This window comes from Micropterus salmoides, unplaced genomic scaffold (genome assembly GCF_014851395.1).
Source record: "Micropterus salmoides isolate LMB-PRFRI ecotype aquatic unplaced genomic scaffold, ASM1485139v1 Ms_hic_scaffold_14, whole genome shotgun sequence".
NCBI classification, from domain to species: Eukaryota; Metazoa; Chordata; class Actinopteri; order Centrarchiformes; family Centrarchidae; genus Micropterus; species Micropterus salmoides.
This window is the reverse complement of record NW_024040485.1, coordinates 21,305,751-21,320,661: the sequence shown is the minus strand read 5'-3', so window position 1 is coordinate 21,320,661 and position 14,911 is coordinate 21,305,751. Positions and strand designations below refer to the sequence as shown.

Below are 14,911 nucleotides of genomic sequence, written 5' to 3'. Positions count from 1 at the left end.
GTAAATTAAATAATAGCTTACTGAATTATAACAAACTTAAGAAAGAAATAAAAGCTTTAAATAATAAATATAGGACAATAACGTAAAGAGCTTTCATGTGGAATTTTGGGGGAATTGATTTAATTAGGTAGACAGGCAAGGAACCTGCATTTATTGAATTTTTTTTTTTAAGATAATCATACTCATACTCATGTGGCTGTATCCTGCATCAAGTCACACTTGTACCTTCAGCTTTTGTCAGAATGAAGAAATAAGCAGCTAATTGCATTAGCATCATCTTCAGATTTTCAATCTCTAATGACACTATTGTTATTCTGTTGTTCACTGACAGTACAACTGGAAACAAACAAACAAGCAAAATCACCTGTAGACTGTGAACATCTGTTTTATTTCATGCCAGGAAAGGCACATTCATACACTGAATCCAACTGTTTTGATAGGCTATATAATGTTATATGCATCTACATTTAGGCAGTGCATATATTGTTGATTCCCATGAATAAATGCAACAGTAACATTAACACATTTTGTTAACCACAAAAAGATTTAGCACATATGAGCACTGACAATTTGTATATGCACAGGTTTAGCATTAATAGGAAGTACATGTGCACCCTGTAGTCCATACCGTTTTAATGACCTTTTACACCAAAGGAGACATACAGTACAATTGCATTAGCAGCACTTGTTGGTTTTTATAATGTTTTTGTGGTGTCAATGCCAGGTCAGCTTGTTTCCACTCTATTTCTCTCTATTTTGTTCCAGTTGCATAAGGCCTGTCATGTTGCATCCACATTCTGTCAAAATGCATATATAACAGACCAGCATAGTCAGAACAAACGTCCCTCTTTTTAGGGGACTTTCTCTTCTGGCTGACTCATGTTTGAATTTAAGCTTTTTACACCCGGTCTAACAAATCCACCAATTTACACTTTAACTTTCCAGTCAACAGATAAGCACTGTCACGTGGCATAATATTAGACTGTGCTTTTACTCACACCTTACTGTCCCACTATGAGACAAAGCAGCACCCATGAATTAATGAGCATAATGTTTAGCTCATTCTTTCTGTCTGACACTATTACATAAATAGGGTGGAGTGGAGAGTAGTAGGGGAACACATTCTTGTTTTGCATGTATCAACTTAGAGACACAACAGCTTGAAGCGGTCAATACAACCACAATTACTTATGGCAGTTGCTGTTATTTCAGAATAAAGGCAAAATAACACTTATTTCATAAGGAAAGAGTGCACCGGGATTTTTTCAATATGAGAATATATTGCAACTGTTTAAAACAACCTTCATACCTTTTCATATTCTGAACTCATGCAGGGTCTTAGTAATTTGTATCCTTAGGATAATATTTACTATTGAGGAAATGGCTGCTAGAATAAAGACGTAGAACCTTTTCGCATCCATTTTTGTTTGCATTTGTTTTGGTAACCAGTTCACACACATCTGTCATTGAATATTACTTAATTTTCATGCAACTATGAACTGATAAATTGGTTACATTGTGCTTTACAAAGACACACAAAACTTTTGGATTTAGATTTTACATTAGAGTTCAACATATGGAAAATTAATTGCTGTAATTTGGAAATATATGAGCCAATTATGTTGACAATAGCTGTGATTGTGAGTCTTCATTTTTCATATGGTGTACAATGCACACTGTATGGATGTGGTTAATAGGTGGCTAAATTGCAGATTAACAATCAAGTTTCTCCTTCTGGCATAATATGATCTATGTTTGCATGTGGTGCAATTATTTAGTTACATTTTGCATGTACATCAGTATATATTTAATGTGTTTAAACCATTTCTGAATACCATCCAGTCAGTATTTGATAATAAATTATTATTATCAACACTTTCTTATTATAAGCTGTCCTTCACCATCATACTGGAAAATCAGATCTGTAAATCCTCAATTCACTGCATATTATTTTGCCAGTTTCCCATTGAAAGTAGATGTAAGACCATTTTGTAAAGGACAGAAGCTCTGCAGTACTACAGAATATTTTTAGATAAAGGCGAGGAAATTCGCACACCATTTCATGGTTTTTCACATCTTGTAGTAGTCAGTTCTTCACCAGAAACATTTCATACACAAATCATGAATGGACATAGTCCTTTTGACCTCAAGGTGTTGTATCATTTTGCAAACATGACGCGATGGAGCACAAACTGGTATCAAAAAGCAAAGCAGAAACTGTGTATCCATCCTGCTTATCTTTATGTTCGTTCCATCTTTCTCTGGTTGGCACCATGCCTAAGTCCTGCTTTATCTTGGAGCACCAGTGGCTGTCCACATCCTTAAGATGTGGCCCTGCTAATAACAGCTCTCAGCCTGGGAGCAGCCTTAAGAACACATGCCGAAAAAGGCCTTCTGCTTGGTTCTGTGATAAAACTAAACTCCTTGTTGATTATTTGTCCATAGCCTTATTGATTTTCAATGAGTGGAGAGTGTCACTCAGAGCAACGGTCTTCTCTGTGTCTGTCTTGCCGCTATCTTTTTTGGACATGTCAGGTTCCCATAGAAAGAACTCATGGAGGAGGGTGTTAACGGTATCAGGACATTCCATCATGACCATGTGACTGCCCTCTTCAATGACTTTTAGGAATGCAAACAGGAGGATCTAGAAAGGAAACCAAAAATGAATGCAGACCATTACATTACAACAACAACAACAACAACAACAACAACAACAACAACAACAACAACAACAACAACAACAACAACACTAAGCGCAAACACAGCATTTCATATTTAACATCACACGATAAATCAGCACTCATTCACATATAAAGATGTACTATACCTCTGCCATGCGCTGGTCCTCATCCATGGGCACAAACTTGTCACACATGCCATGAACCAGAAGGATGGGCACAGTGAGCTCAGCATGGTAGACCTCATCCCCCTCAGGCCAGTACTGGCCACTCATCATGGCTCGCAGGACAAATGGAGACACATTGAAGGCATTGCCCTGCTTCAACAGTTGCTTTTCTTTGGCACCCTGACGGGCAAATCCAGCTCTAACGGTCAGAAAAAGAAAGAAAGTGTTACTTGGAACTGTTACCTGTACAGTTTGATGATCAAAGCCCCTTATTTTTTAAGGTTTTTCTAGCAATGATTGTTTGGTTAGCAATGAGAGTAGTTACTGTGATGTGTCACTGTCTCTAGTGTCAATTTATATATATAAAGATTTATATATATAAATCTGCAATTATTATATATAATTGCAGATCTTACTTGAGGAAGCTCCAGGCCAGACAGGGTGACAAACAGTGCAGGACACAAGATGGCAGCTGGAAGATGGAGCATAGGCTGGGCTCAAGAGCTGTGGGACCCCCTCCATTGATCATCACCACCTTATGGACCAGATCAGGATATTCATGGGCCAGGAAGGTGCAAAATGACACTCTGGAGAAGGTATAATGAGATGGGTACAGCATGTTAACAACAGCATGTTTATCAACACTAGATAGACAACTAGCAAAGAAACCGAAGAATTGCTTCCAGTAGTGAATGATATTTAATGAAGGCATCTCACAAATCCTCACCCATATGAGTGGCCAATGAGAATGTTGCGTTTACGAGCATATCTCTTAAAGATGGCACGAAGGTCCTCTGCAAGGGCATAAAAAGTATAAGCTGCTGCAATCTGTGGGGCAGTGCTGGCGCCATGTCCCGCCAGGTCAGGCGCGATGACCTCATAGCCAAGCCGAGAGAAGAAGTCCATCTGGCTACTCCAAATGTCCAGAGAACCCCCCACGCCATGCATGAAGAACAGCGCTACGTCTGAGTGTGTCCCTTTGCAGCTTGAGATCACCCTCTTTGAGTCGATTAGCACAGTGCGTTTGGGCTTACGACGGCGGCGGCGAGGAGGCGGAGCAGGTTTCTGTTCCCCAAGAGGTGAAGGAACTGGAGGAGGAACAGGGTTGGGGTCTGGAGAAGAGGGCATTTCTTTGTAGTCAGCAAGCTCCACCTCTACAGTGCTACAAGGCTCCAGATCCCCATCCTGACACTGCAGGATCTCAGAGTGCAAAACATCACCGAGATTCTCGATCACAAGCTGGCCATTGCGGTAGACTGTGATCTTCCTCTTGCAGTGGACACTGCTCTTGCTCTCATTATTAGAATCCTCAGGAGAGCCGTCATCATCACAGTCGCCTTCCGTCTTCTCCTTGCCTGCATCTTGCTCTTCTGTTACTATAGGCTGACGCTCAGGGACTATGTGCCGCACCCGTAGGACTCTCCCAGGTTTCACCTCCACAAACTCAAAACCATTAGAGGGTTCTGATGACTCCAGGGGCAAGACCAGACTGGCAGCCTTCCCAGTCAGGCAGCACAGAATCCCTTCGGTGATACTGGTCAGCATTGTGCTTTCCTGCATAAACAATATCACACAGGTACAACAAAGCACATCATTAGTCAGATCCTTAATTTAAAATATAATTAAAAACACAGATTATGTAGGTTTATGAAAAGTGGAAAAAGGGAAAAGCAGACAATGTATCAACATAGGGGTATAACCCTTGACTAGCTTTTCACAACTTTTTTCACACAGTTTCAAACATATGCTTTATTAATGGTTCCAGGTTTATTTGTTGCAGTGTTTGCAAATGTCAACAGCTCAACTGGAAGAAAGTGGGTCCAGGCTGGCAGTGTTTTTTAGCAACACAGTTACAATGAAATGGTCTTCTTTATCCTTTCATCAGACCACAGCCAGTACGAGTGAGAACACACCAAGAGCAAGGGTGCTATCAGTTTAACAGGCTCCAAACTTCTATGCAAATTCAAAATACCATGGTCAGTACAAGTGCTGCTCCAACAGCCAGTGTAAAGATCTACTAGCACACTTACCTGGGTGACAAAGCAGCTTAACATTCAGGGATTCCAAGTTCATAAACAATACTTGTGCCGCACTACAGTTTCAATGTCAGTCAACACTGACCCTTCACATGCCAACCTAGACGTTTACTATTAATAACCCCTCTTTTTCACATGGTCAGAACCAGGATATACATAAATAGAAAACACCAGTCATAGGGCATGACTGTATACATGCCTGCAAATTATGCAGTGTGTCTCATAACGGTATGGTATCAGTTAGTTTCACCCTATATTGTTTCCAATGGAGATGAGCCCAGGTCCAGCCAAACTGTATTTTGGCAGTTGTTGACAACTAAAGCTTCGTTAGTCCTCACATTTCATACAAACACAGGCTGGTTATCTCTAGGAAACAGTGTGGGAAAACTCACATCTACACGGTGAGGTTTTATTGTATCCTGGTTACAGAAATTGTGAAACAGAGCGCAGTATGCACATTACTGTCCACAGGGCAGATTTCACATTACTGCTCATTGCATATCATGTTACATTGATAAAGATTATTTTAATCATGTATGCTGGGATTCCATATTTTTATTAGTGAATAATTATTCCAAATTAAAGTCATTTCAAGTGTATATATTGAAACCAATTCTAGATTCTAATTCTAATTTCTTCTGATGCATATTATTATTATTATTATGTTATAAACTCATAACCTATGGGGACTGATGTCAAAGTCAATGTCAAACTGAAGTCCCCACAGGTCGAAACTGCTTTTTGAGGGTTAACATTTGGTTCATGTTAGAGTTAGGTTAAGTTTAGGGTAAGAGTTAATGTTAGGCATGTAGTTGTAGTGGTTTAAGGTTGGGGTAACAGGTAAAGGGTTGGGAAGGCATTATGTCAATGAGGTGTCCCCACAGGGATAGAGGAACACTTGTGTATGTGTGTGTGTGTGTGTGTGTGTGTGTGTGTTTGCCTGCATGCTGTTGTTGGTGGTGGAAGGATGGTCTGAAGGTCAGTGCATCAAGTGCTATTCAGTTTCACTCTGCAGCCAAGTGAGTGTTGACTCAGAGGACTGTCTTTCAGCAAACATCAAAATGGAGCGTTGGCGCAATAAGCAGACACTCCAACCTGCAGCTCAGCTGTCAGTCTTATGAACTGCATTGAGCTTCATTTAAGTCTCAAAATGTGTTTTTTTATTTCATAAAACAGTATCAAAAGTATTAAAGTATCAATTCTGCAGTGTGTCCTTATCATCTATCTATCTATCTATTATTATTATGAACCAATCAGACAAGTTGTACATGATGAGATAAAGGTGTCCTCTGAACCCATTTGACAGCATGGCAGGACATCACCAGACCTTGTTTAAAAATTTTGATGACCCTGGTAGAGATGCCACTACACCTCATTAACACACTAACATCCCTGCCATTTAAATCAGGGATTCTCCCCATGACCTACTATCTATAGACAATTAGGTCAACCCGGATTTAAATGTGGCAGAGGGTAACAAGTGGACCAGAATCTGAAATATTCTAAAGTCAAACATGCTGAAGGTTACTCAGCCATATTTTTTTTTATTTTTGTCTGCATTGCAGAATATTTAGGTTGATATGTCTGCCAAGTCTTACAGTGACACACATTTGGTACACAGTGTGCTGCTCTATTTCCACAACATGGGTCTATACACCGTACAGTATGGAGCAGTCGTTATATCATATCTACATGTGAAATGCGTTTATTTTTAAACGTGAGACCATTATAAACTATTTTCTGTCTTTTCAAAAAGGCCTAATTCACAGACGTCCTATAGCTTTGCGGTTATACAAGCCTTTTACTCAGAATCCTCAAGCCATAAAACGCAGTAGTAGGACCTAGTAATAATTTTATGTATAGCTTAAATCAAATTTTTTCACAATAAAAATGCACAGCCAATGACATTTTATTGTCATAAATAGGCCCAATTAACAGTGTCGCATCACAAATAAAAAAGATTAGAAATCAGTGGCAATCTAGTGAGTAAGGCCATAATTGCTACGGTTTTTATTGACAGATCTATTATTTTTGCGCTGTCACAAGACAAATAGCATTGTGCAGCTGCTTATTGATGCGATTGGCTAGATGGTGCACAATAAACATCGGCTAATTAGCACAACGCAATGCAATAAAAATCGATTCCTTACCTGCAGAGTTACTGACGATGAAGGCTTAAGAGAAATATGCACCAAAAGATGACAGTCAAGGGCCGACGAAACTGAACTGAGGAAAACGTTGCATTTGGTGCAACAATTTGTTTACGCTAGAGATGCTACAAAAAAGTAAACGCTTCTAATTTGCCTGATCAGGCTCCTATCACTGAACACAGATGGGCTTGAATTGATCATAAAGCATGCATCCATAAAAGTGTGCCAATTGCATCTCAATATGATCCCCATCACGAAAACAAACGCCAATGGGTTTTTTCTCCCTCACCATCCACTGCGCACTCAGACCAGACCCTACCCAGCCCTGCTGCCCTTCCATCCGCAGCAGCCACAGCAGTCTCCGGGCATTTTCGCTCCTGAGTGGCAGTGAGGAGGGCGAATAACAGACAGCTGAACACTGAGAGGAGGCCAATGGGAGAAGCCTGTTTCCTTGTTGCCAAGGCTGATAGAATATCAAAATGCGTGCGGGTGGGCGCGTGCGTGTGGTCAAGGATAGTGATAGAAATGATCAAAAATGATAGTCCAGCTAGATAATTATCGAAATATTCTAACACATGGCCATGCGACCACATTTCCAATTCTATACATGGGTTTAAATCATCCTTAACTGCATCATTATAATTTGACACCTGAAAACGGTGTTAGCGTGGTTGCTGCATCACTGAAGGAATGACCTTTAAGTTTTAACCATTTAGACTATGGTGTTCTTGAAGTCGCATAAAAAATGGTACTGGTGCAGTCCGGTGCCTGTCACTGAACAGACAGTTATGACGTCCATGGGGAGGAGAGCCTTTGAGCCAACATCTGTGTAGCCTACTTTCTGTTATTGTTTGGCAGCCAGTGTTAATGACAATTACTGCATTTTGTTTATGAAACGGCATTGGTATTTTAATAAAATGGTTCAAAACTCAATTAGACCAATGACCCTGCCAAATAGCTTGTGGGGAATCCTGCACTCCCACATTAGCGCACAATCCTCACATTAAAAATAAGATATCCAAATGTAACCTTTCAAACATTTGTGTGGACATCCGGGCAGAGGTATTAAGGGGGAGGCAGATAACATGCTATGAAACACTGGAGTGTTTGAATGGTCACTGAGGTGATGGAAAGGATTTACATAGGTTGTTGTTTTTTAATAGTGTTAAATTGCTTTAATTGGTTGTATTTCGACATTACTGTAACTGTAACGTTTAGCTATAAATGGTACATGATGTAAGAGTATTTACAGAAAAAAACTGGGAAAATGTGCTTTGTGTAGAAACTGGTGCTTGTATGACATAGGTTCTGATGGATTCTCTTCTACAGGCTTAAAATAATATTTGAAATTAGCCTTATTGGGCGATTGAATCTAAGTCTAAATGAGAAATTAAGTAAATGAACACACTTATATTTAGCCGTTCGCCTCTTCTAGGGAATTACATTGTGGTAGCGGTGGAGCACTGATTAATACATTTATTTGATTTTGACATTTGAGTGAAACCTATTGCAAGTTAAATGAGGTGTATACTCACTTGTGATTAATGCACTTAGAGTAAAGTACTGAGAGTGTTTCAAACACTGAGAATTGTAAGAGTTAAGCATAAATTGTATAAAATGTGTGAAACAACGGAGGTAATAGTTTTGATACATTTAACCCCCGAGTGTAACCTGCCAGGCAGTTTTCCCCACAATCTTCTTACAAATCTCATTGATTACCTTGTTTAGTATCTCCCGTCTGGCAGACATTAAACACAAAAATTGAGCCTCACAGTTGGATCAGTTATCCTTGCTAATTAACCGTTTTATTGGTGAGACATTGTGTGTCGGTCGGTAAACCAAGAGTTTAACCTGAAAGGCAGTACTCGGGGCATAAAATATTGGTTTTCTCCAGCAACAAGCATTTCAATTGGCTGAAAGGTGTGAGCCAATCATTTTGATTCATAAACACAGGCTGTGAGACATACTTGTGACATTCACTGTTCGCATGTCAACTGTATAAAGAATCTAAAAATTAACATTATGCTGTCGTCTTTTTCCCGACTGCGTGGAATAACCCATTTCATCAGGTAACAGAGTTCACGTATTCTCATGCGAGATAAAGCCAGAGGTTTTTGTTTACAACGCTACCATTAGCAAGATAGCTTAGCAGGACGTTAGCAGCGTGGCTAGTTAATCATGCAGGAAGCTGGCTGGTTTACCTGCTGATTGGATAATATATTTAGTTAGGTTATTCAATTATAGTTTAACCATAGCGAATCAAACCAATGTTCCCATCAATATATGTACGACGGTATTGATTTACATCTTTACAATAAAGAGATCGACACTTTGTAATTCCTGTCCTCATTTCTAGACTTTAAATAGCCATTTAATCACATTGTGTATTTATAAAGGACTGAACAACATGTCATGTGAATAATCTTAATACGATCCTTAATATTGAAGGAGTGGGATCACATGTTGATGTGGTTTAGAATCAGAATCAGGAGTTTTAATACCATGTAGTATTTTACAGGTACGAGGAATATGCTATGGTGATTAAGTGCTAGACATAAACTTACAGTTGACATAAATATTTGATTTAAAAATATAGAAATATGGAATCAACAGATGCAAGTTATAAAATAATAGAACTATATGTTAAAGAAAAACAAAACCATGTGGCAGTTATTTACTTGTACATTACTCCGAATTTGTTTTGTCCAAGCATATTACAGGGGAAGAGGATTTAAAGATTTAAAGTAGTAGTTAAGATTTGTTTTCAGTCTTTACATACTTCGTTTTTGGTTTCTCTGAAACCAAGGCATGACATCCATGCATGAGACTACTCCACACTAAGTAGCAGCACCATAAATGTATTTCAACTTGAGTGTAATCACGGCACTATCTTGGCATAATTTCGAGACAATAACATTTATTCATAACATCTGTGCTCTTTCAGCAGCATCCCTGCCAGAAACCTTGTGGTAACTGGCACTTCTCACCTTAGATTATTCAGCAACTGGATTGTGCCCAGGGCAGCTGCAGGAGCCCAGATTTCCAGATGTGGGCCACTTTCATTACAAGCTGAGGGTTCAGGAGTGTTCCAACAGCTTCCGTGGCAATACCAGCAGGTACGGACACGGAAAAGAGGCACAGAGTATCAGCCCAAGAACATCAAACGCAAGAGGACACACGGATGGATCAAGAGGATCAGCTCACAAGGCGGCATCGAGGTGATTCTACGGCGCATGTTGAAGGGACGGAAATCACTCTCACACTAAAAGTTCCTGTTGCAAAACTTGCGAGACTGAGGGAAAAAAACATTGGCTCTGCAAAGAACTTGTGTATTGGTTAACTGGTGATAATGGGTGTGGGTTTGGGCATTGGTACTCCCATTGCATTAATAATGAATGGGAGAATGAAAACGGGCCGTCAACAAACAAGTTGCATATGCCTTGGGTAAATGAAAGCCTTCTAGTTTCACCCTATTTGTCATTCATAAAACTTTTGGTCATAAACATTAAATGTTAGTAGATTTATGGATTTTTTTTTTCTTTGCTTGTGTGAAATCATTTGGTTCAAAGACAATTTTTGTCTTTAAAAAACTGCGTCATCTTAGTTGTTCTCAAGTGAAAGTGCCAATTCTGGTTGACTTTGAAATAAAAACCATCCCTGCAGAATTAAATGTATTTGCATTTGTGATTGAAAACAAAAAAATCACTGCTTCCCAAAGGTAGTTTGTGTACAAAGGTTTTTTCTTTGTTCCCTCAAGAGACTAAATTTTGATCTCTTAGGGTTGACTGCAATCTACTATTTATGAGTTTCAGGTTTATTTAACTAAAAGCAGTAGGAAAAGAGTTTTAGGAGCTGGGGGGAAAGGATTAGGTCCTTGTGGTCATGCGTTTCATCAGGCAGGGTAGCCCAGAATACCACTAGCACCCAAGAAATTGTTGAAAATGATTGTGAAGTTGCAATGACTAAAAATAGAGAAAATGGAAACAGCATTCTCTTGGATTCTCACTTTCACAGCATTTGCCATTTTTGCAACTGTGTGCTAGTCATATAATAATGTACAGATAAACATCAGCTTTAGCTGAAACATTTGTACTAATTGTCATGAAGTGATTTTTAAAGTATTAACTGTTGGAAGTTCTAATATCCTATTACTAATGTTTGCATTGTATATGAACACTTAAAAACAGAAGACAGAAAAAAATATACTTTAATAAACAGCCTGATTAGTAATTACTTATTACATTTATAGTTTAATGATAATAATTCAGAGTTTTAGAGTACGGATTGCTTTGCTGTTGTTCTTTATTATCTCAGTACTTTCACCGTCGCAGTAACAGTAGTTGAGAGATACATGTATACATACTGTCCATGGAGAATGGCATACTGCAGAAGGTACTTGTGTTTTCATCTGAGCCTCATGCCACAACCCCCTTGTATTGGGAGATAGGTCTGTTTACATAATGACTTTCTAGCCAATAAGCACACTGCTGTTTAGGTCTCGTCACGCGTCGACCTCTTCTCAACCAATGAAGTACGCCCGCTGCTGAAAGGTATCCGCCCCCGAAAAGACGAACAACAAAAATGGAGTTGCGAACTAGTAGCAAGTTACCTTCCTAAGAACGTCCAGTTTTACTTTTTGTTTTTATTACCTTTACACGAGTGGAAGGTTGCTGTTGATACTGAATTTGAAGTGGTGTGATGCGACAATATCGAAGTCATACGTAGTTCATGTTTTATAGCAGTCGTAAGAAGCTGTCGAACGGGTAAACAAACCGGTATCTTAGCTACGACAAAGACATCAAGGCTAAGTGGCTAGCTAGCAGAAACAGTAGCTCGTTTTCACTCTCACGGTTCTTGGCTAACGTTAGCTAGTCAACGGACGAAGAGCTCTGACAGAAATGGAGAAGGTAGGTTCACTGCTGGTTCTTTGCTTTGTCGTTTTGGGATTAACCTGTAGGTGTTCGCTTATGTAGTTGGCTGCGACAGATACGTTGAGTAACGTTACGTTATGGCAAACGACGTCAATTGTCAATTAATACCACATTACTGCTCACTCATAATGAGGACTTTACGTTCGTTGGATTTGTTGGTACGGGGAGTGTTTTTGTTCATATTTTTCTGTTCTGTTAACAGGGAGATTTTCTGAAGGGACTTCCTGTCTACAACAAAAATAACTTCAGCAGGTTCCATGCAGACTCTGTATGTAAAGCATCAGTAAGTCATTTATTTATCTAAAAATGTGGTGAGCTCATGGTGTTGCATATGTCTTCATAATTCAAGAGATTATGTCACACGGTAGTACTGCTATTTTTATTATCTGAGGTAAATCGAGGCAATTTGAAGATTAACATGGATCCCGATATTGTTTTAGAACCGTCGACCATCTGTGTATCTTCCAACCCGGGAATATCCATCAGAACAGAGTAAGTGCATGAACTTTTGAAAATGTTTACAGGGCAGGGGAACTACAGCTCATTTTCTGTTAAAATTGAAGAAATGTAGTAGTTATGTAAGTGTACACCCCAAGCACTCATTTGATTATTAACTGTCTTAGTTTAAGACTTACATTAGAGGAAATTGCCTCCAGATTACTGTTTATTAAGTTAATACTCTCTATAGTAACAGCTGATTTCAACTCCTTTTTTACTTTTCTGCACCTTTTAATATTGTGTCTCTTGATCTAATCAGTGTACGTGTTGTTTCTCCTCAGTCATAGTCACAGAGAAGACAAACATCCTATTGAGGTATCTTCATCAGCAGTGGGACAAAAAGGTAAAGGTTTGAAAAATAGCTAACGTAATGGAGGAGAAAGTTGTTTCTTGTTGTTTTATTAATGGCAGTAGATGACCTCTGTTTTGTGGTTCATGGTGTGTTAAATGTGCTTCTTTCTTTCTTTCTTAGAATGCAGCTAAAAAGCGCGAGCAGGAACACGGAGAGGGAGAGAACACGGCCCCTCCACGGAAAATTGCCAGAATAGACAGTCGGGAGCTGAACGATGATTCGTAGATTTCTGTGCTATTGATGCACACACAGCAGAGACTGACCTTTACATACAAAATGCACACAGAGATACAGGATACATGGTTGCAAACTCACGCCTTGAGACTGAAGCACACAAGGATTGATAACATTTCAGACTACAGCAGGCATGACATTAATCCCCCAAAACATCTGTCTTAATGTTTGTATTTACTTCAGATTTCCTCTAACCAAAAATGTTTTAGTTTGTTTACTACTCTCATCCAGTATTTTCTTTACTTCCAAGACACCTCTGCCTCAGGTTTCAGTCTTTGTAGTTTGATAATAGCATAAATCTACCTCCTTATTCCTCCACCCCTCTGGTTTTCCATTCACTTATCATCAGTTTTCTTTTAATTATGCAGGGCGTAAAGTCATTGCTCCCCTGCTGTTATTTAGGGGTTTACTGCTGTAGTTGTTCATACCATCTCTGAGATAAGTGACATGCCATCTTTTGTAGCTCCTCCTCCATTAGGATGTTTTAGTTTTAAATTATGTAATGACAGTGTTCCTAAACACTTTATTTTAGCCCATCCTTTGTGATTGCTGTCATTACAGTAACAGGAAGTAAAACTGCATTGTGTTTGTTGCTTAGTTTTAATTGTCCATTCAGGGTTTGTTATGGACTGTTGCAGAAGAAGACACAAGTGCTGAAAGAAATTTTATGTTTTCTCCTGATGAATAATGATTTATTGCCTTAAATGGAAGTGAGTGTGTTTTCACTATGTTTTAGAGTGTCCTTTGGTTTACATGTTGTTTCAGGGGAAGAGCAATGAATGGATATTAGCATGTCTTTTAAATACGGACACATTCAAGCCAATAGAGTCATGCTACAGGAAGCAAACATTTTGTACAGTGCGACTTGCAGATTTTGTAGCCAGTTTGATGCTCAGTAGTATGACATCACCATTTTATAAGCAGTGCTTGTATCTTTGTAATCACAAGGTTAGCACAATATTTTATGGAATAGGTGACGACTGCAAGTACTTAGCTGTACTGACGTATAGGTGACTTGAAGAAACTGCTGTCAATCCTTGTTATAAATGTGCCATTCACATTTGTTTAAATAAGTTGATCATTTGAGTCGTATTGAGGGAATGTGTGTTTGGATCTACAAGCTTCTGACAGCAGGGTTAAATAGTCTGTGTTTGCTGCTCATAAAGTAAGTAAAGCTCATCACAAGGCTCCACAGCTCTTTTTGCATATTTTAATTGTTCTGACCCTTTTATCAGGTGACAATTTTTTCTTTCATAAACCAGCCATATAGTTATTTCAATTTGTTTAGCCAATTAGTTATTTTACGCTGGAAGGATTCAAGCCAGAGTTTGTTCAAAATAAACATAAGCATCTTACATAATTGGGTTTGCACCTTTAGAAATATCACATTGTGTGCATTTATAAAAAGTAATCAGCTGGAAATATTTTGCCAGATTTTCAATAATGTTTGGCACAATTGACAGTTAAGTCTATTTTATGTTTTTATAATTTGTTCCAGATTAAACAGTATATGCTTGTTTATATCAGTCAAAATAAGTAGAACACACACTAAGTTTCCCAAGTATGGCTTTAAACCAGAGACATGCAGTGTTTTATTTACTTAACTTTACTTCATAGAAGAGTGTGCTTATTCTACTTGTTTCATATGGTCTGTATTCCATCACATGATTAGGTTTTGGATGTTAGGTTGTGAAATGGTTTGCTTTGAGTTTATTGTATAAATGTATTGTCACTTTCAGATCTCACTCTTGTTCTACACATATGACTTGACATGCAGTAGGGGTTGTTACTCATATTTAACAGCCAGATTTTTCACCTCCTTCCTATAACATTTAATTTAGGTTTTTCTGCAAATACTGCAGTTC

At 38.7% G+C, this 14,911-nt stretch overlaps 3 protein-coding genes across 3 annotated transcripts; 2 read left to right on the top strand and 1 right to left on the bottom strand.

The window, feature by feature from the left end:
- Positions 1-375: 375 nt before the first annotated feature.
- abhd8a (abhydrolase domain containing 8a) lies at positions 376-7,419 on the bottom strand. The gene is made up of 5 exons (XM_038718324.1): positions 7,032-7,419; positions 3,573-4,399; positions 3,262-3,432; positions 2,828-3,044; positions 376-2,644 (listed from the first exon to the last, which is right to left on the bottom strand). The coding sequence occupies exons 2-5, from the start codon at positions 4,388-4,390 to the stop codon at positions 2,432-2,434; spliced, it is 1,419 nt and encodes a 472-aa protein (XP_038574252.1). The 5' UTR covers positions 4,391-4,399; positions 7,032-7,419; the 3' UTR covers positions 376-2,431.
- Positions 7,420-8,968: 1,549 nt separating this feature from the next.
- mrpl34 (mitochondrial ribosomal protein L34) lies at positions 8,969-10,701 on the top strand. Its single transcript, XM_038718323.1, has 2 exons — positions 8,969-9,100; positions 9,976-10,701. Exons 1-2 carry the CDS (start codon positions 9,054-9,056, stop codon positions 10,295-10,297), a joined length of 369 nt encoding a protein of 122 aa, XP_038574251.1. The 5' UTR covers positions 8,969-9,053; the 3' UTR covers positions 10,298-10,701.
- An 879-nt stretch (positions 10,702-11,580) lies between these two features.
- On the top strand, positions 11,581-14,784 carry LOC119902253 (DET1- and DDB1-associated protein 1-like). The gene is made up of 5 exons (XM_038718321.1): positions 11,581-11,938; positions 12,165-12,245; positions 12,403-12,454; positions 12,742-12,803; positions 12,933-14,784. The coding sequence occupies exons 1-5, from the start codon at positions 11,930-11,932 to the stop codon at positions 13,035-13,037; spliced, it is 309 nt and encodes a 102-aa protein (XP_038574249.1). The 5' UTR covers positions 11,581-11,929; the 3' UTR covers positions 13,038-14,784.
- Positions 14,785-14,911: the final 127 nt, after the last annotated feature.

Excerpts from the sequence above, each read along its gene's own strand:
- abhd8a (XM_038718324.1), bottom strand. The coding sequence starts at position 4,390 with ATGCTGACCAGTATCACCGAAGGGATTCTGTGCTGCCTGACTGGGAAG. Across the intron at positions 3,433-3,572 it reads CTCATTGGCCACTCATATGG|AGTGTCATTTTGCACCTTCC; the intron begins GTGAGGATTTGT and ends TACCTTCTCCAG. Across the intron at positions 2,645-2,827 it reads AGGACCAGCGCATGGCAGAG|ATCCTCCTGTTTGCATTCCT; the intron begins GTATAGTACATC and ends TTTCCTTTCTAG.
- mrpl34 (XM_038718323.1), top strand. The coding sequence starts at position 9,054 with ATGCTGTCGTCTTTTTCCCGACTGCGTGGAATAACCCATTTCATCAG. Across the intron at positions 9,101-9,975 it reads GGAATAACCCATTTCATCAG|CAGCATCCCTGCCAGAAACC; the intron begins GTAACAGAGTTC and ends GTGCTCTTTCAG.
- LOC119902253 (XM_038718321.1), top strand. Across the intron at positions 12,455-12,741 it reads GGAATATCCATCAGAACAGA|TCATAGTCACAGAGAAGACA; the intron begins GTAAGTGCATGA and ends GTTTCTCCTCAG. Across the intron at positions 12,804-12,932 it reads ATCAGCAGTGGGACAAAAAG|AATGCAGCTAAAAAGCGCGA; the intron begins GTAAAGGTTTGA and ends TTTCTTTCTTAG.